General features: G+C 46.2%; 1 protein-coding gene across 5 annotated transcripts in view; it reads right to left on the bottom strand.

The window, feature by feature from the left end:
- Nucleotides 1–21,459, bottom strand: part of COL27A1 (collagen type XXVII alpha 1 chain) — a 255,431-nt gene that overhangs the window by 132,009 nt on the left and 101,963 nt on the right. For 4 of the 5 annotated variants that reach the window (XM_081179610.1, XM_081179608.1, XM_081179609.1 and 1 more), the window contains 2 exons: nucleotides 14,121–14,174; nucleotides 3,710–3,754 (listed from right to left, as the gene is read on the bottom strand). In XM_081179610.1, the coding sequence (XP_081035736.1) occupies nucleotides 3,710–3,754; nucleotides 14,121–14,174 (99 nt within the window). The remainder of the gene's footprint in view (nucleotides 1–3,709; nucleotides 3,755–14,120; nucleotides 14,175–21,459) is intronic. The other variant, XM_081179611.1, reaches the window with a different exon arrangement.

Here is a 21,459-nt window from a genome sequence, read left to right as displayed (position 1 = left end):
AGTGGACATTCCTAGCCCTGCCTGGAGATGCTAAGAACTGAACCTGGGACATTCTGCATGAAAAGCAGAAGTTCTATCACTGAGGAACAACCCTTCACTTAACAAAGAAAAGCCACAGTCCTCATGGCTCTGAATGAAGGGCTGCTTATACTGAGTCAGACCACTGGCCCAACTAGTTCAGTATTATCTACTCAAACTGGTAGCAGCTCTCCAGCTTTGGGGGTCATTCCCAGGCACACCTGGACGCAACAGGGACTGAACCAGGGATGTTCTGTGTACAAAACATTAGATCTGCCACTGAGCTGTGGGTCCTCCCAGCATTGTGTGAATTACCCAGGAAAGGTACCAGAGTTCAACTGTTTCAAGGTCCCTGTTAAAGCAATCTCCTTCTTGCCTCCACACACACCCTTAGAACGGAGCAAGCTAGCTCTGTGCCTTGAGTTCTTCTCTGCCCTGGATAAACAAACAGAGGAGCTGCTGGTTCTGCTAAAGGCATATTTCTGTACAGGGAGATCACACAGCCGAATGCACCATGTGAGCTTTCAGCTGCGGCTTCCTGAAAACATATAGCTTTTTCATGCCCTGCAGCTTCATAGAGGGTCCTTGCAAGAAAGGGCTCGCTTCATAAAGCAGACCTGGATCACTCAGCTTGGACGGATGCGGCCAGCTCTGGTTACTGCTCACACCTTGCTCTGGTCGTGGAGGAATAGCACTCAATGCCAGCATGCAAAAGAGATAACTGGGTACCAAGCCCTCAGGATATCCAGAACCAAGAGGAGGGCATGGGCAAAGTCAACCACGAGGGGTGTTATGCTGAGCATCACCAGAAAGGTCTCTAGTGTAGTGTTAACACTCAGAGTGCTGGACTAAGACATGGAAGACCCAGGTCTAAAATCCGCACTCAGCTATGCAACTCACTGGGTGGTGATCTTGGGCCAGTCACCTTATCTCAGTCTAACCTTCTTCACAGGATTGTTGTGAGGATAAAGTGGGGAGGAGGAGAACCACATACACCACCTTGAGCTCCTTGGATGGAAAATAAATGGGGTATATAAGTGTAAAAAATAAAATAAGTAATAAAAGCAAAGGCAACTCCAATGGTCCCTGACCATTGGCTATGCTGACTGGGGCTGCTGGGAGAAGAGGGACCTTAGAGAGGCCTTCCCATGGCTATTGTGTGTAAAATGCTAAGAAGGGAATATCCACACTCCCTGATGCAGTAAGCTTATTTTTTTGGGGGGGGTGGTGGATGCTGCCTTATCTTAAAAGGGGGAGGCACTGCAAAACTGGAAAAGATGCAGAAAAGAGACCATCTGGTTAAACTGATTGATGGGAGAAATGAGACAGACGAAAGAAGGAAGTTCCTTGAGCAGCATGGAATTTTTTCTGTGGAATGAGGTTAGGCAATGGCCACAGTTTTGGATAGCTCTGCTGCAGGGGTGGGCAACCTGTGGCTCTCCAGATGTTGTCAGATTCTGACTCACACCATCCTCAGTGAGCAACATCTGGAGGGTCACAGGTTTCCCATCCCTGGACCCAGACAAATTTGCAGAAGAGGATAACCCTTGTCAATGGCTGCTAATCATGACAGCTGCAGAAGCGGCACGCCACCAAATCACCAGATTTTAGACACCTTAGGGTAGTTTCAGTTCTCAGCCAGGAAAATGTACCATTTATAAAGTGCAAGAGCTGCTTCCCCTGACAACTCATTCAGGCCATCTATGAGCCAAAAATGACTGCCACATTGTGGGCAGGAGGGTTGGGCTGTGGGGGAAGGTTGTAGACTGGCAGCAGGGGAAAAAAATACTCACAAGGTTGAATTATTACTCTGTAGGCACCTTTTTGCCATGCCCTGACTCCCCAATGTGGGACACACTCTAATCCAGAAGTACCCAACAGGGTGCCCTCCAGATGTTTTTGGGCTCCAAAACATAGTTGTTTTAACAACAACAGTGGAACATATAAGACAGGATTAGCATTCAGTAATAGGAGACTTCCAGAGAAAGTGTGTTATAACTTATGACAACACAGTGACACCTTCATTTGACTTAATTAAACATAAAGTATCCTCTCCAGAGAGAGACGCGGATTGCTGGGGGACAATAAACTTCATTACATTTATTGATAAATCTTGCAAACGCATGTAGCAAGCTGCATACTTATGGAAGGCTCACAAATACAACAAGGACACAACAGCATGCTCTCATGCGTGATCCCCAGTCCTTATAGCCTAAACATGTGATGCTACCATATACTGTCAGACGATTGCCACATCCAGCCCAGAGTTGTCTACGCAGACCAGAAACAGCTCTCCAAGGTCTCAACAAAATGTGGGTTGCTATTTTTGAGAGGAAAAATGCCTTAAACAAGGCCGGGCTTTTTTCCCACTTAACTCAAGCTTCTCTACTCTGACTGCCAGCAGCTTTCTCATTAACATGCTACCTGCTCTTTTTAACTGAGAATGCCAGGGATCAAACTTGGGACCTTCTGCATGCAAAGCAGGAGCTCTACCACTACACTACAAGTTCCCCGAACTTTTAGACCAGCTACCTTTCACTGGTCTCAGCATCTCCAGTTAGAGGATCAGTGAATGGTGGGTCATACCTTCTCTCACCCCCCTCCAAGAGTGCACAATGGTATACTTGTGCCTGGAGTGTTGTGTTTTAAGCCAATAATGGAATTATATGTCAGAATGATCTTTCATACAGTCCTCCCCCATATATATTTTTTATCCCTGCATGTGGAAAACCACCACATAAGAGAGGAAGCTAGGTAAGAACCTTGACAAGCTAGTTTTCTGAATGGTGGGATTTGTTGTGAATGGAGGAAAAACCAGCCATGTGAGACTTCCCACCAATCCTACAACCTGCAGTCGAGTGCACTACAACCCAGGCACATATTGACCACCCCAAGGAGGATTTAACACTTTGAAGAGGTGGCTGTATTGCATTGATGGGGAACCTGCCTCACGTGCAGAGATGTTACTGAATTATAAACTCCCACTACTCATTGGGCAATGCTAGCTGGGGCTAATGGAAGCTGTAGTCCAAGAACATCTGGAAGAGGACCACAGGTCCCTCCCCCCACTGCTTCCCAGTGGTAACTGGTGCCCACTGGGACTGGTAGAGTGCAAAGACCAGCCATAGGCAAAGCAAGAGCCAATAGGCCGTTTGAGATGGATAGTGCAGTCCCCTAATTGCCCTAATGAACCAGCCTCCAATGAACTGCCCTGTTGCGAGGAACAGGCTGCACACACAACACACACTTAAAGCACATTCTGCCATCACCAAATAATACTGGGTACTGTACTTTGTTGGGAGTGCTTGGAATTGTAGTTCAGAGGGAAAACTACAGCTCACGGGATTCTTTGGGTGGTGGAGCTGGTGTGCTTTAAATGCACGGTGTGTGTTTGCAGCAGTCTCAGTGGCTTCCTGCATGCAGAAGCACCTGCTAAGTAGCCTCCTCCTTCTCCCACCCCAGCAAAGGTAACTCAGTGCTGCTGTTTTCACCCATTGTGTCAACACTGCAGCTTTAACACTTCCCTCCCTGCTTGCACGGACCTCCCCCGCCTCGCCCTGCAAGGGCAGCAGATTAAATCAACACAGTGCATTTCCACGGGGCTCTTAGTGGTGCCTTGGAAAGAGTTAAAAAGAAGAAGCAGCTTCCCAGAGCCCCAGATGAAAAGCTCTCCTGTCTTTACCGTACTTACAACTAGTCCGTGAACTCCAGGAGGACCCGGGGCTCCCACGTCTCCCTAAAAGGAAACAAAGAGCAACATAGTTACAGTCTTTTTGTCAGCAAAAAGTGGAGATTCTTCCCTCCACACACACCCCGACTTAAAACATAGAAGAAGAAGTGCCTCCGAGTGGTGAGGGCGGCAGGGGAAGGGTTAAGGGTGCCCCGCCCTCGGTGGGCAATCTAGAGCTTCCATCTTCAGCAAGCTTGTAAATAAAAGAGACCTCCTTGGAAGACACAAGGCTGCTTGTTCAAGACCGGCTTTCCTCTCCGCTCCCCCCCCCACCTCCCCCAAAAATGGGACAGGAGAGAAGAAGGATTTCACTGTGTGCTTTTGGAAAGGGGGGGGGCGGAGCAAGAGAAGGGTGCTGGACAAGGAAAGAAAGAAAGAAAGAATTTTCCACCATCACTTTTCTCTTTCCCACCTGCAAAAACAACCCTCAAGAGTCCAGCACAAACCCCTGCCTTGCTCACCGCTAAACAAGCCCTGTGGCTAAGAACTGGACACTACTGCTCCCATTTTACAGATGGGTGAACTAAGGCTGAGAGGGGGCAAACTGCTGAAGAAAAAGGGCTTGAGGTCCAACGCATAGCAACAGGAGCGCCAGACAGAGGTGTCTTAGCTGGAGCAATAGCGATAGATACATATAGAATCTCAGAATCCTAGAGTTAGAAGGACTCACAAGGGTCATCTAGTCCAACCCCCTGCAATGCAGGAATCTTTACCCCAACATGGGGCTCGAACTCACAACCCTGAGATTAAGAATATCATGCTCTACCAATTGAGCTACAGAGAAAGGAAGAGGTTCAGGAATTCAATCTTTCTCCCCACTCAGTGCTCAGAAATACACAGTAAACAGTCTGGTGGGGCTTGGGGGGTCCCACTGGCTTATGGCAAAGCTGGGGACTCAGCTAGATTGGTAAAGAAAAGGTGATTTATAAGTGTTGTATATGCAATATAACACTGGGCCACCAGATGGTGCTGTGGAGTCGCGTTTTTTCCTACAGGATTTCCCTGTTTAAATTTACAAAGCGTTTAACTGAAACACTTCTTTGATGTGTCTAGATTCAGCCTGTATAGAGCAATGGATGTGAATTTTACCTTTGTACAGTAGGCTAGTTTATACACCCACACTCACACACCTCTCTCTGCCCTCTGTCCAGGCACTCAGGACTTATGATCAGAGTTCAAAGACACATTCCAGCTATGCAAAAGCACTCAAGGAGGATGCAAAGCAGGGCTAGTAAGAGGTCTGGCTCAGGGAAGTGTGGACTAGGGAAGGCTCCTAAGGGCCAGATAGAGAGGCCTGGGGACCACACTTACCACAAGCAAATAAAATAATCCTGCTGATGAGGAGGACTATGTCTATAAAAAACCTACAGAAAGCCATTCATGAAGAAGAGCCTCTCTGCAGGCATGGGTTGCATCCAGTATTAGTTCTACTCAGAGTAGACACAGTGAACTGAATGGTCACAGCTGACAGATTCATTCATTTCAGGTTGGTCTACTTTGACTATGACTTAGCTGGATAAAATCCTGTGGGGCTCTCCTTCATCATAAGGAAATCATCATACCCACCAGCCTTTGCCATCCTGGTGCCAGGTGTTGTGGGCAACATATCCCATCATTTCCAGCTGTGGCGAAGGCTGTTGTGCGCTACCAGGGAATTCAGTGCTTCAAGTGAGAGTCTGTATGCAGCCCAAATGGCACCTTTGGTGCACAAAAGAGAGGCATCAGCAGGTTTGGGGGAACCCCAAAATTTGCAAAAAGTACAAAACAGTAATTAGGGGGAAATGCCATTTTGGGGTGGGTGTGTTATTGTTATTCACGTCCACTTCTCCCTATCCAGTGTCTCCACACCCTGCATAATTTTACATGCCTCTATACCCCACCCCAGCAAAGTATAACACTCTGAATCTTATAACCTTTCCTGATGTGGAAGATGCTCCAGCCCATGCTCAGTGGCCAGAGAATGATGGTGTGTGTAAAACGGGGGGGGGGCATGGAATGTAATAGCATGGAGGAGGGCATGACTAGTTAGTCGGCTGGAACAGGGACCATGAGCACTCCGTGCTGCATCCATTTCTAAAATTTCCACAAAGAGAAAGAAGAACAGAAGGGGGTTGGGGGTGTGGGAAGAGACTGCCACAAGCCAATCTGAGGTAAACAGCACAAGCCACCCAAATTCAGTGGCACGGGAAGAAACAGTCAAGAGCCCAAAGTGTGTATAAAATTCTGGAAGCAGGTGGCAGGACAGAAACGTGGGATCCACAACTGTGTTTTCTGCATACATTCCTCCCAGCAGACTCAGAATCTGTTCCATGGGTGTCCTTTGCTGGAATTTGCTCTGTCTGTGACACTTTCCTTGACCCCACCAAACTTCTCTTCAAGCAAGCTAAGGCCTTCCCTTTTCATTCTGTGCACTAAGTGTCATAAGCTGCCCAAGTGGGGGTGGGGGAGAAAATCTAAAAAGGCCAAAGGGAAGGATTCTCTTCCGCTGGGGAATTAACATTGCAGGACTCTGGATTCTCCGGATATCCCAGGCAGAGCTTTCAAAAACTGACCTAGATCTCCAAGCCAGATTCATGTTGAGCCCCTGAAATCTGCTTAGCCCCTGCCAGCCTGACCAATGGTCTGGGGTGATGGGAGTCCAGCAACATCTGGAGGGCCACAGATCCCCTGCCCCTCTTTCAGAATGAGCCCAATATGTTGCTGGGAATAAAAGAGGTCCTGCGCGCAACTGGACCAGATGACTGGAGACATTCCAAAGAGGCAGCTAGTGTTTCCTTCCTACAATACAGCTTGACACCCTCCATATACTCTGAACTTCAGCACCCATAATCCTGGTCCATTTTGCATGCTGGCTGGAGCTGAGGGGAGTTGGGAGTCCAACTACACCTGAAAGGGTTTCTGGTTGGGGTAGACTGTCAGTTCATGGGAAGGGCCATAGCTCTATGGCAGAGTATCTGCCGTGCAGCCAGAAGGTCCCAGGTTCAATCCCCAGGGGCATCTCCAGGAAGGTTTTGGAGAGAGACTCCTGACCTGGAATCCTAGAATCTTAGAATTGTAGAGTTGGAAGGTACCCTGCAACACAGGAATCTAAACTAAAGGATCCCTGACAGCTTCCTCTGTTCCTGTACCAATTTAAAATCCTAATGGCACACCCACCCAGTATAATTAAGTGAATCTATGGTTTATCACAAGATAAATGGTGATGTGGACAAACTCTCACTGACACAACCAGGAATGTGGGGAAATCAATGCAGCTTATTCTGTAATGAGTCAAACACAGCAGACAAACTCCTAGAACTCTGACGTGTGGGCAAGAAGCATAAATTGTGCTGAAATTCCCTCTTCAGCACAACTGTCAAAGGTGCAAGGGGGTCTGTCCTTCCTATTGCCACCACCCTTGCATCAGGTAGGAATGGTTGATGCTGTCATCCCACTAGTAAGCTGGGGAGGTGAGCCATGCAGGCCAGAAGAGGCTGGGCAGGGTGGCCCCTGACCCACTCTGGGAAGAGTCTTGGCCAGCCAGGGGATAACGGCATGGTGGGTGACATATTTGAGGGGCAGGGGTCCAACAAAGGAGGGTGGGAGAACAGGAAAGGGATAACAGGAGAATAAAAGAATACAGAGCTAATCCATGGGCAAGCCTTCCCATAATGACACAGTGTGGGAGGGAGGCTAAAGGCAGCACTTGTGCCACTGGCCACCCCAGTGGCAAGTCAAGGAGAGAAGGGGCTAACTGAAGGAAGGGAAAGGCTACTAAGGCAGAGTGATTAATAGGGAAGGATGACAGCTTAAATAAGTTTTGGGGAACTTTTGGCCCTTCAGATGCTGTCGAGCTACAACTCCCATTAGCCCCAAGCAAGCAAAGATGCTTGGGGTTGTAGTTCAGCAACACCTGGCAGGCCAAAGGTTCCCATACTTGGTTTAAGTAAACAGATCTCAGATGAGGAGGATAAGGGCGCATTAGAGTGAGGTGCTCACCAGGTGTTTTCTTAAGGCAAGGGAACCCCTGAAGACACTTTGGATCCATAGTGGGAGGGTGGCAGCTCTCACACTGCCATTCTGAATTTAACTGGCAGTGTGAGGGCAAAGAACCCCTGGTTCTGTGCAGTGTCCTGGTCATGGTGAGCCGCCTGATCTGGTTCCCAAATTACACCCCCCCACCACCACCATGGACCACCTAACCAAGGGCCTTGGAGGACCACTTAACAATTTCTCTTGTAATGCACTGTGCTAGATGCTGTAGGATTTACAGAGAATTCAAACTGTAATACAATATAAGAAATAAAAGAAGCAACAGAAATGCAATGAGAAATTAATGTGAACACTTAGTGTCATGGGTTCGCCTTCTCCTGTCTTCAACTGCAAGTCCACACACATGCCACGGACCACTTTAATGAAGCTCGTGGCTCATTTAAGGATCCTCAGGCAATGGAGTGCGTCCATCCATCAATTCCTGTTTCTCTCCAACAGGAATAGTTAAAATGGCTTTCTCTTTAGGCTAGAAGCGGGGACCAGACCTGGGGTGGGGAACCTTAAGTGGGAGCCAAATGCAGCCCTGTTAGCCCCTCTCTATCTCTCTGGCCCTTGGGACTTTCCCCTGGGCAGGGCACTACCAACCCCCACACCTCTTACCAGCTCTCCTCTGTGGCTTCCTTTACTGCTTGTATACCTAGCTTGAACCATGATCCTGCCTTTTGCTTGCATGGATGAAGGTTAGAGAGAGGTCTCTCTCTCTCTCTCTCTCTCTCTCTCTCTGTGTGTGTGTGTGTGTGTGTGTGTGTGTGTGTGGAGACCTTGGACTTTCATAAGGACAGACTGTAGCACGCTGTGCAAAGATAAGAGCCCCATCCTTGACTCTGCCCACTTTGGCCTCTGGTTGCACCTGTCACTGGGCTTTCAAGATTCCAGAAGGCCTGCCCAGGAGGGAATGTGGCTCTAAACAAAAAAACCCAAAAAGCACCACCCAATAAAATTATTGGTAAAAACAGCTAACAACAAACATTCAAAAATAATTAAACTCAACAACAAACTAAAAACAGATCAATACACACATCAACTCCCTCATGTGGTGAGCCTTTGAACTACAATTGGCAGCTTCTCAGTAAAGTACCTTCAGGCCCCAGACCGGGGGCTGATGGGGGCTGGAGTCCAACAGCATCTGGAGGGCACCTCTGTGGCAAAAGTGGTCTCTCCAGATGCTATTGAACTGCAACTTCCATCAGCCCCAGACACCATGGCTGATGGACCTCCCCTGCCCTAGACTGAATGCGCTCAGCCAGACTGGCCACTGGATTCTCTGTAGAGAAGGAAGTGCATAAAAAGGCTCCTGCTTCCAGTTAGAACCTCACTGGAGCAACATGGTGATTTCCTGAACCCTGGCACACTCCTGGAAATCTTTGGTCCTGACCTCTCACTCACTCCTCTATCCTATCTGCTGATTTGCCCTGCTCTTTGGTCCTGACTACTGGCTAATCTCTTCTGGTTCCAATGGCTGCCTTTGGCACACCCATGCAAAAATTTACTCAAATCCAGTTTGATGGAAGGCAGTGTAGAATCATAGAATTGTAGAGTTGGAAGGGAACCTGACAGCTATCTAGTCCAAACCCCTGCAATGTAGGAATCTCAACTAGAAATGCTTTAAATCAGGGGTAAGAAACCTCAAGTCCAAGGGACAAATGCTCCAAGCCTCACTATTTGGCCCTTGGGGTACACCCAGTCGTGCCCCCTCTTCCTGAACCTATGCCCCCCAAGTGGCCCTTCCTTGAACGTTTTTGCATGTCTGATAATGTTTCTTGCCTGGATGAAAGACAGGTCCTGGGGTGAATGGTACAATGGTGAGATTCACATTTATTGCACCTTCTTCTTTTGCTCATGGCTGTGCCCACTACTGCCACGAAGGCCCAGGAAAGTTGCCCAAAAGAGAATGTGGCCATGGGCTGAAAAAGGTTCCCCATCACTACCTTAATTAATTAATTAAATAAATTAGGAACTAGGTGCATCCAGGAAGACACCGACAGAGCCAGTATCTCTAGGTGGGCAAATGCTTCCAACTTCCAAAACAAGGAATACCTAAGACATAACTGAGTTGCAATGGCGGATTCTGGGTGAGAGTCACACACATAGAGGGGGAAAGCCCACTCAGCCCTTGTGCTGAAAGCCTTCATGTTCTGCTTGTGGGTTTCCCAGAGGCAGCTGGTGGTTGGCCACTGTGGGAAAAGATTCTAGAGCAGACGGGTCGGCCCTTGGTCTGATCCAACAGGTCCCTTCTAATTGTCCTTAACTCCTACCCTTTAATTCTCACACAAGCAGCCAGAATGAAGGGCATATGCTGTGTCTAAAGCAAGCAATCTTTATGCATTTTATCTCTGCTCTGACAACTGAACTGTTGGACAGCTGTTCTACTTAAAACACACACACACAAATGCACCAAGGAAAATCAATTGAAACAGAGAATTTTGAGGTTAGGGAGAGTTAAAAGCAACGTTTAGGAAGGGCTAGGGAAAGAAATCTGCTGGTCCAAGGCATATTTTCTGGTGATAATGCAGTTTTATTTTTCAAAAAGAATCAAAGGAAAAAGGTCCTTCCTGGCCCGCTTCTATAGAAGGGGATAGGCTGAGCAAGAAATTGTATGGTGAGGGGACCAGGGATGGTTCTCTGAATTTCGTGTTTTTCAAATATTAAATTCACACATTTCTGCAACAATTTGCATTTTTAAAAATCCTCATGAAAAATTATCTAGCATTTCCATGCAAATTTATCCTAATATACACATTCTTCTATGGAGTTTTGCCTGATATACACATATTTGCAAACAATTTCCCCTGATATAATGTGTTTTTTATATGTCATTTTCTCTAATGCATTCATTTTCAGGCATACTTTCCCCTAACATGTGCAGTTTTGCAAACACTGGCTGGACAATTTGGATAAGCACAAATTTCAAAGAACCACTATGTTTTAATAAAAAAATTCCTTCCAGTAGCACCTTAAAGACCAACTAAGTTAGTTCTTGGTATGAGCTTTCGTGTGCATGCACACTTCTTCAGGTACACTGTGTTACAGATACAGATACGCTATGTTTTAGTTCACATTTTGTTTTGGAAAGTGTAGATTTCATAGATTTGCATTTAAATGAGAACTGAATCACATTTCTCCTCAATCCTTAAGGGGACCAAAGGTAAACACTGCAAAAACAACCAGGTTGTACGGTTATTTCTGAGAGATTACAAAAACAGCCAGACGTACAGGTAGCCTTATATCAAAGCTGAAAGCTATTTAACTGTACTCAGTATTACTACAATACAATTCAATCCCATCAGGGTTTTTTTTAAAAGGCTAGCTGCTTCAAGGTATGCTACCTTTGCACACCAGAACCAGAACCACGGTTTTAATTCTTAGGGAGAATACGAGAAGAGGTCTGCTGAATTGGACAAACAGCTTTTATTGTTCAGCATCCTGTTCTCACATTGGCCAACCAGAAGCCTATCAATAATAAGTGGGACCTGCAACAAAACATTGTGATACTGCAGGTTCTTGGCCCAAGATTCCAGTTCAGGCAGCCGAAGTCATCTTCATTCCATTCCATTCCTCTCTCTCTCCACCATCCAGTTTTCTATTTCCCCTCCAAAAGACACTCAACATTCTGTGCTCACTGAACATGCTTAACACTTCTTGATCTAGCTGGGGGTTTTTAGCACTTCTCCAAACCGTAGAGTTTTGCCCAAGCCTGCTGATTACCTCCCAGTTGTGTAGGAATGGCTCTGTTGCAGCTGCATAAGGGTCCACTGTCAAAAATGAGTTAAGAACATAAGAAGAGCTCTGCTGGACTAGGTCAATGGTCCATCTAGTCCAGCATCCTATTATCACAGTGGCCAACCAGATGGCTGTGGGAAACCAGCAAGCAGAATTCAACCACAACAGCACGCTCCCATCTTGTAGTTTCCACCAATTAGTATTCAAAAGCACTGAGCCTCCACAGTAGCAGCAGAGCATAGCCATTGTGACTAGTAGCCATCAATAGTCCTCTCCTCCATGACTTTGTCCAGTCCTCTTCTAAAGCCACCCAAGTTGGTGGCCATCAATGCCTCCTGCAGGAAGGAGTTCCATAGTTTAAGTATGCGCTGCACAAAAAAGTACTTTCTTTTATCTCTCCTGATAAAGTTCACTATTAGCATACAAGATTTGATGGAATACTTCCTGCATGCTTTCCCTTATATCTGCAAAAGTTTTAGAAATAGAGGCTTTTTGTAATTGAATACTGCGCATTCATGTTTTGGATCTGGAAAGAGGCTGGCAACTTGCCTCTTACACAGACTAAAAGTAAGGGATGCAAACTCTTCCCATACCAAATGGTCTGAATCTTCAGCATAAGGAAGGTGTACAGACGTAGGTCTTCTTTTATATCCTAAGAAAAACCAGACACTGCAGAATGGACTGCACCAGAGATGCTGAATCTGTGGTCCTGCAGCTGTTGATGAAATTCTGCTAGAATTCATCACAGCCAAGGGCTAATGATCGGAGTTTGAGTCCAGCAACATCTGGAAGGCCAAAGGTTCCCCATCTCTGCTGTAGATCTACGATTATTGATCAGAGCTGGGCCTTCTTCAAACCACACATTGCACAAAACACCAGGAGAGAAATCTAGCCTAAAAAGCTCCTCCTCCTCTCTACTGAGTGGGAATCGGGTAGCTACAGTCCTCCAGAAGATGCTGGACATAACCTCCCATCATTCCTGGCCACTGATCATGCCACCTAAGGCTGATGGGAGTTGAATCCAGCATCATCTCCCAGCCCTGCCTGGAAATGCCAGGGATTTGATCTGGGACCTTCTGCAGACAAAGCAGATTCTCTACCACTTAGTTACAGTGGCAATAAATAAATAAACGTACTGTATTTTTCTCTGTATAAGACAATGCTTTTTGTTGGAAAAAAAATAGGCAACAATTGGGTGTCGTCTTATACACGGATAGTAAATACAGAGGGGGAATGTGTGATTAATGGCAGCAGCAAGCAGGAGATTGGCAGTGACGATTGGGTGGGTGATTGGTAGCTGTGGTGAGGTGGGCAGGCGATTGGCAGCTGCAGCAAGTGGGTGGGTCGGCTGTTGGTGGCAGCGAGCAGGCAGACAAATGGTGGCTGCGGCGAGGTATGTGATCGGCAGTGGCTGTGGCAAGTGATTGGCAGTGGCAGGCAGACGGGTAAGTGATTGGTGGAAGTGACCCCCCCCCCCAAAAAAGCTAAACAACTTAATTTCTTAATTTTGGGTTAAAAAAAATAGGGGTTGTCTTATATATGGGGGTGTCTTATACATGGAAAAATACGGTAATAAATAAATGCAGCTCCCTTTAGCCCCAGCCAGCATGGCCAATGGTCAACAAGGATGATGCATGTAGTCCAACAAGTCCTGGCTGGAAGGCACCATATTGGTCAACCCTTTCTTTAACTGGAACTGCTGAGGACTGAAGATGGGACCTTCTGCATGCAAAGCACATACTTCACCAGGAAGTTACAGCTCTTTCCCTAAGGCCTCCATCCAAGCAGTCCAAAAAGCAGAGCGGCCCAGCTCTATCATTTCATCTTAGACAACGGTAGAATGCTGCCAGCTTCTCACTGTACCAACAGGGAGGAGGGGCATTGGATTTTATCCAGAGCAGTTATACTCACGAGAATACCCACTGAAATTAAGGTACCTGAGTAATATCCACCAGTTTTGATGGGTCTACTCTGAGTAGGACTAACACTGGAAACTATTATTAATATTATTGTAATTATTGTTTTGGTTTTTTAAAAGATTTCTTACCTGCCCTTCATGATAAGATCCCGGGGAGGTTGCGGCATTGTCAAAGCACAGTATTAAAACCAGTTGATACAATCTACACTCAAAAGAACAGGGGGTTGCATTCAACTGCATTTTACTCAGAGCAGACCCACTGAAATTAATGAACATGGCTAAATTGGGGGCATCCGTTTTAATGGGCCTACTTTGAGTAAATTACCTAGAGATCTGAGTATAAGATCTGTAAGATGAGTGACAGAAAAGATGCTTCAAAAACACCCAGTTACCCTTGGCTTTTGTTCATCCTTTCCCCAGCAAGCAAAGCACTCTGTGGGACTGCAGGGGAAGACGCAAAGAGGAGAGGCAGGGAAGGGAAGGGAGGGCACCCTCATTGACCTCTCCCTTGTTAGATGCTTGACTGAAGTATTTAGCACGTTGTATAAAAGATGGGAATTGTTTCAAGAGGGAACTTAAAACAACAAGGCAGGCCTGAGGCCGCTGATTCCAAGGGGCCAATCCCAAACAGCAAACAGGCTGCCTCCCAATGAGGCCCACAAAAGAAAACAAAAACCAGGAGAGAAACTTTTGCCAACTTACTGGGTTGCCATCAATGCCCGGAGGTCCTCGTTCTCCAAGATCACCAGGAAAGCCCTGAGGAGCAGTAAGGGGTGGGAGTAAGAGAGAGAAAGAGAAAGAGAAAGACGGGGAGGGAGGGAAACCCTTTGGTTACAAAGTAGGACAATGCAATGGATATGCAGGTGGTAAATACGAGACGTTAAAATTCTGCCTCTTTTTGCTCAAGTCCAAAAAGCTGTCAAGAGAAGGAAAAGTTCCCGTGTACCATTTATCGCTGATTATCTTTACCTTTACCTTTTATCTATAAAAACAGTTGAGATTCCCACCACCAACACCTTTCTATCAAGCCAGATATTTGAGGCTGTTAAGAACGTAAGTACAGTGGTGCCTCGCAAGATGAAAAGAATTCGTTCCGCGAGTCTTTTCGTCTTGTGATGTTTTTCATCTTGCGAAGCACGGTCTGTCACAACTGTGCCTCTTCAAGCAGCTTTAAAAAAAAAGCGCAAGACGTTTTCGTCTTGCGAAGCAAGCCCATAGGGAAATTCATCTAGCGAAGCAACGCAAAACCGAAAAACCCTTTCGTCTAGCGAGTTTTTCGTCTTGCGAGGCATTCGTCTTGCGGGGCACCACTGTATTAAAGCATTGATAAAAAATGTGAAATGCAGAGCAGTAAACATGGCCAGTGTGGAGTAGTAATAACACACCACAGGAAATAGGGCACAGTTAGCGAGCAATCACTTGAGAACTCTGCCCAAGCCGGGGGGGGGGGGCATTTGTGGCGAGCCAGCAGCTGTCCTGGCCCTCACTGCTGGACCACAAACCCAAACTCCCTGCTCTGTTTCTGCCAAAGGCCCCCAATTATTATTCTTATATTTATTTTTAATTTATATGCCAGCCTTTATCAAAAGACCACAGGGCAGTTTACAGCATAACACACAAAATGTATAATGTGATAATAGTAAAAAGAAAAAGGAAATAAGGTGACACACACCCCCGTCCTGTCATTAAAAAGACCATAGATCGTTAACAGCTGAAGGCCTGGTTGAAGAACCATGTTCTTGCCTGGCCCTGAAATATATGTAGTGAAGGCATCAGGCGAAGCTCCCTGGGGAGACCATTCCACAAGCAGGGAGCCACCACAGAAAAGGCCCCATTTTCATGTTGCCACCGTCCTGACCTCTCATGGAGGGGGCACACAAAGAAAGGCCTCAGATGATCAATATAGGATCTGAGTCAGTTCATATGGGGAGAGGCAGTTCCTAAGGTATTGCGGTCCCGAGCCACATAAGGCATTAATGCGTAAACCAGATCGATTCACAGGCAAAGCACAGGTCACAAGGTGTAGCAGGTACAGAAGAGGCAGAGATATATAGCTAAGACATTGACCCAACAAGTGGCACAACCCTTGTGTCTTCCTGTTGACGAGTCAGGTGAGCACAGTCCCAGACTGGGCATCTGACCAGGGATGATGGATGCCACAATGGGGGGGGGGGTACCTTTGCTAACCCACGGGTCCCTCCCCAGGATCCATTCCTCCCATTCCTAGATGACTGACCTCCTCCCGGGCTCAGACACTTCTTGGTGTCCCAAATCCATCTCCCTCATCCTGCCCCATGGCTGCCCAGCCCCAACACCAAGAGCACCTCAGGATCCAGCCCTCTCCTCCATGACATTGCCATGGGGCTCATGGCACAAAGCAAGCTTCTTCTGAGAGCTGTCTCACAACCACTGATTGGGTTCAGATAATCATTAGGATTACGAGAATTTGAAAAGTGCAGGCATGGTCTCATGATGACAGAGGCAGCCCAGCTGGACTCAAGCAAGAGGCAAGTCTCAATATGCAAAGATGCTCCAAAAGGTGATGTCGCAGGTAAGGCCCACGCAGAAAGCCTTGGAAAGAGAGCAAGGGAGAGGGCGCTTGGGGTGGTCTGGGAACAACCATGGTTAGGGAAAGGGCTGTAGCTGCCTGGTGGGGCATCTGCTTGGCCTGAAGAAGATCCCAGGTTCAATCCCTCACATCTCCCATTATCACTTGGAAAGAATCCTGCCTGAAACCCTGGAGAGTCACTGCTATTCAGTCTGAACAATACTGAGGTAGATGCAGCAAGGGTCTAACTCAGTATGAGTCAGCTCCCTCTGTTCTTGCTTCATTCAGTCCTTTGTTGAGTACTAAGACGACTGGAATCTTACTTAATTTCTAGGAGAAGTGATAAAGCTTTTTGGCATGCAGAAGGTCCCAGATTCAAACTTGGAAATACTGCAGTCTGAAAGCACAGAGAGTTGCTGCCTGTCTGTGTAGGCAATACAGTCTGGCTCAGTATAAGGCAGCTTCCTGTGTCCCAGTGAAAGAGACCTCATTCAGGCCACCAAAGGAACCTGTTGCTTTGGCTCATCAAGGGAATTTTTCTTCAGGGAAAGTTAGGATGGAAAGAAAGTTTCCCCCACCCAATGTTTGCATAGCAAAGAAGAATTTTGCATCTCCAGGTCTTGAGGAAAGAATGCTGCCATTTAGAGCCTGTTTGACCACTCTAGGCCTTGAATCCTTCACAAAACGGAGACTGCAAACTCCTCAAGTAATCCACAGATTAAAAGGGGGGGGCAGGAATTGCAACACCCCAAGGATCTCTCTGCAAGCTCTCAATTGCACAATTACAAATTTATCACAGGCTCTGGTTCCACCTCCGGTATTCATTTGCTCTGCTCTATGATGCCTTGCACCAGTTTAAAAGCAAAATATGGTACATGGTATTTGAGCTAAATATACTTTAATATAAATAAACAAATACACAACTGTTCTACAAAGTGATATTCTGTCAAAAATGCACCTGCAAGAGCGAAAGAGATACGAAGCAGGGCCATTCCATTCCAGCTGGTCATTATCAGAGCAACTGTTAAAAAAACAAACTAGTGCCTGGGGTTGCTTCTCCCCCCCCCCTTTCCCTCCCCATCTTTTTTCCCTTTTTAGATTGCAAACCTGCAGGCCTGGACTGTCTCATTTCAATTACTCATATGCAAACCACTCTGGGGTGCTTTCTGGTTGAAAAGTGAATTAAAGTGTTCCAAACAGAACGTTTAACAATAGGCCAGAGAGAGAGATAGCTCAGTTGGTAGAGCATGAGACTCATTCTTCGGGTCGTGGGTTTGAACCCCATGTTGGGCAAAAGGTCCCTGCACTAAATGACACTAATTGGACCCTCTACACTGGGCTCTACACTTCTAGGATTCTATGTGCAGATGTAAGCTGCCCCCCTCTATAGACTCAAATACAACCTTCAAGAAGCAGCATGGGCTGTATACAATAAAATTTTCTCCTTGCTTTTTCCATATTTGTTAATCAGATGGGCAAGATTGAATGCATTATCCATTCTCAGAAGAACCAAACCTGATCTAAATCCCGTTTATTCTTCAAAGATGCTACCATTTGCCAGAGCTCAATCCTCACATCTATCAATCTGATACCTGGCATATAATGTTATCTGCAATGTTTATCAGGCAGATAGGCCATCTAATTGCTGGCCTGAATTCATTCTCTCTTCTTATCAATAGTGATATCTATACTCACAGTCCAACCAGCTGGGATTTTAGTAATGAGATTCATAGCATCAAAAAGCTTGGCAACTGTATCCTATTTGTTTATTAAAAGCTCAGATGGGATACCATCTTCGCCAGTGGCCTTAATTCCTTCCAAAAAGCCAATTAAACCTCCCACCTCTTTTCTCAGTTGCAAGGAGCCATGGAGCCATGGTTTCAAATTCAATTTGACAAGCCTGCAAGCTGGCATCACAAACTATTTTGCTGAACGCTCTGTAACAGCGAGTTCCCCTAACACAATTAGAAACATGTTAATTGAAGGGATTAATGTATGGCAACTGTCATTAATCATGACTGAAACACATGAGTTCACCATTGTGGCATCAGCTTGAAAGTGACGCAAGCCTCAGAATTATTAATATTAAAAAAAAGACAATCTTATCTCCCAAAGTTGTCCCAAATTAGTTCATATTTCCGCTTCAGCTTTTACTCCTTATTGGTTAGGAGTTGTATCCAAAAAATGTCCGACTCACCAAGCACGCCACCTTGCCCCCGCGATTGAGGGGGCCAGGGCTGCATGATGTCAGCACGCCACATACACACACCACGTCGCTTGCACACATGACATCAGCACACCCTGTGCCATGCTTGTGCCATGTGGCACACTCCAGGGCATGCTGATGTCACTCGCGCACACTGCAGGGCATGCTGACGTGTCATGCACACGCCTTGCAGTGTGCGCACATGATGGCAGCACACCCTGCGGTCTGCGCACATGACCGCCGGGGATTTTTGAGGAGGCCCATACCCTTCCTTGGCAATTTTTTTTTGGGGGGGCGGCCCTCTCCTAGATGGTGCACCTGCTACCCACTGAAATGAATGGACTTGTGCTAGTTGAGTTCACCCATTTTGGTGCATCTACTCTTGAGTATGACTAACACTGGATACAGCCCTTCATGTTTTTAACATTGTTTTGCGATTGTGTATTATGTTTTATATTATATTTTTGTACACCACTTTGGTCTTAAGTGCGGAGCGATGTAAACATTCTGACATCAATTAATTAAAATCCAAAATGGCAACACCAACTTTGCCTATGGCTAACAACTTAACTAGATCCCACAGCTGTTTCTGATAAAAATGGACTAAAACATTACTTTTGAACACCTCCCCACCCCACTCTGTAGTTGGACTGAAAGCATAGCTGTCAACGTTTCCCTTTTTTAAAGGGAAATTCCCTTATTCCGAATAGGATTCCTCGCAAGAAAAGGGAAAAGTTGACAGCTGTGATTGAAAGTGGAGCATCTGCATCTGACAGTTCTGAGCACAGTTAACATCTAGCCATCCTGAGCACCTGGTTTCTTGACAGCTCAACAACCTTAATCAAATGCTTCTATGCCTTTACTTTAAAAGACTGACTCATGGCCATCAAGAATTGTTTAAGCTTATCTACTGGAAGACAGAAGCTAGCACAGAATGTTATAGGGTTGCCATATGTCCTCTTTTTCCTGGACACATCCTATTTTTTATGGGTAGAGTAGTCATAGTGATCCATAGGTTAAAAGTTTTATTATAACCAGCCCAGCCATGAGGCAAAGTGAGGTGACCACCTCAGGCAGCAGGATTCCCAGAGGCAACAGATCCAGCCTCCAACAAATGCATTGTCTATTGAACCCTCAGCAGCCCCCACCCAAGCTGCCCCCACAGTGGCCTTTTGGCAATAGAAAGCACTGCTGGTCTCCTCCCACCCCTAGGGAGAAAATGGCAGAGGCTTCCCTCTGGTGTCTCCTGGGGTCTACACCCACCCAGCATAATGCCTTCCCCTCCCCCAACCGCCACAATGGCCTTTTATTCCCACTTCAACCATTGTATAATAATAATAATAATAATAATAATAATAATAATAATAATAATAATAATTTTTATTTATACCCCACCCTTCCCAGCCAAGGCTCTGGCTCTGGTTCAAGCTAATCTAACTTCCTTAGGGCCCGGGACCACTAGGGTGTTGCTATTTATGGACCTTGAGGCTCTCCATGGGGCATACCGGGAGAGGCGGTCCCGAAGGTACGAGGGTCCTAGGCCGTGAAGGGCTTTAAAAGTCAAAAGCAGCACCTTAAATCTGACCCTGTACTCCACCGGGAGCCAGTGCAGCTTGAAAAGCACTGGGTGAATATGCTCCCATGGCAGAGACCCCGTGAGGAGCCTCGCTGCAGCATTCTGCACCTGCTGGAGTTTCTGGGACAGCTTCAAGGGCAGCCCTGCGTAGAGCGAATAAGGCTGGTTTGATTCTCTCCCTTGTTCCCAATGTAGATCTTCATTCACCCCACCTTCCCTGGTGCAGGGGCACCATTTTGTGGTTCACCTCAGGTGCCAAAATGTCTTGGGCCAGCTTGCAGAAAAGAGTCCTCTACATACAGGCACAGGAATACCAAGTAAGACCGCTGGGTCCACATAGCTCAGTATTTTCTACACAGACTGGCAGTGGCCCTCTAGAGATCAAGGCATAATTGCTTGTTTATTTACTCTATTTATGGCTGGCCTTCCTGTAAAAATTATAAGAAACGGCACTAACATTCCGAACATTTCAATTCAGTATTGTTTGCTCTTCTCCTGCTGAGTGGGACCCATACTAGCGAGAAGACATCTCACGTCCGTTCTTTTGTATTTTGCTTCTGAGCAACAGGAAAACTATGCAGCTTCCCAACTGGGCTCCAAGGTGGCATTGGCCAAGGCATTGAGGGGAGAGATGATCACAAGCAGCTTGTTGGCATCTGCACACACTAATACCTATTCACACACACAAACACACAGAGCTGACTTTTTAAAGGGAAAGGGAAAATCAGGGAAGAAACATCGTCTCTAATCTGTGAAAATAAAAGGGAAAATATGGATCTATAATGACCATTTTCATTGCTAAAAGAGGAAGAACTTTAAATTAGTGTAAATGAAAAGATCTGCACTTCACATACAACTCCACATCCTGTTCTAGCTCTCTCTCTCTCTCTCTCTCTCTCTCTCTCTCTCTCTCTCTCTCTCTCTCTCTCTCACACACACACACACACACACACACTACTGAAATTTAGACCTTGTGCATACTTTTTCAATCAGGGTGCATTTTAAGGCTGTAATGTTAAGGGAATTCATGGGCAAGCTTCCAGGGGCCACATACGAGTGGCATTAAGTAGGTGGAGAAATGGGCATGGCTACAAAAAAACCTGGGGCTTCCTCTCTCTCCTTCTCTCTCTCAGACCTCCATCCAAGCAAGCGTTTTTTCACAGATCAAGGACACATTCCCACCAAGCAAAAGCACCCAGGAAGGGAGCCGAGCAGGAAAGAACAGGGGTATGGCCTGGGAGGGATCTCAAGGGCCAAATAGAGAGGCCTGAAGGGCAGCATTTAGCCCTAAGCCTGGTATTCCCCATCCCTGAGACAGAGGGTTAGAAGAGATTTATTTTATTCAGAGCTGAAGTTGGCAATATAGGAGGATAGAGCCGTCTCCATTCTTGTTTTAACGGGACAGTTTTCTTGCATATTATAATCATGGATTATATTTTAATATTTGGGTCACTGCTTCTTATACCTGATAACTGATTAGAAGTCTACTTTGGCAGTAAGTGGTATATGAAATAAGAACAACAACAACAACAACAACAACAACAACAACAACAACAACAACAACAATAACTGCAATTAGGATTCTCTCCTGATAAAACCACAGCTGATATTCATTTTCTATTGACCATGGGTGATCACAAAAAGAGACAGCATAAAATATGCATATGCCATAGTTGTAAGTAAAAATAAAATCTAAAAATCATGTGTAAAA

Source organism: Podarcis bocagei (genome assembly GCF_964188305.1).
Source record: "Podarcis bocagei genome assembly, chromosome: Z".
NCBI classification, from domain to species: domain Eukaryota; kingdom Metazoa; phylum Chordata; class Lepidosauria; order Squamata; family Lacertidae; genus Podarcis; species Podarcis bocagei.
The sequence above is the reverse complement of the archived record's forward strand: the minus strand, read 5'-3'. Positions and strand labels throughout refer to the sequence as shown.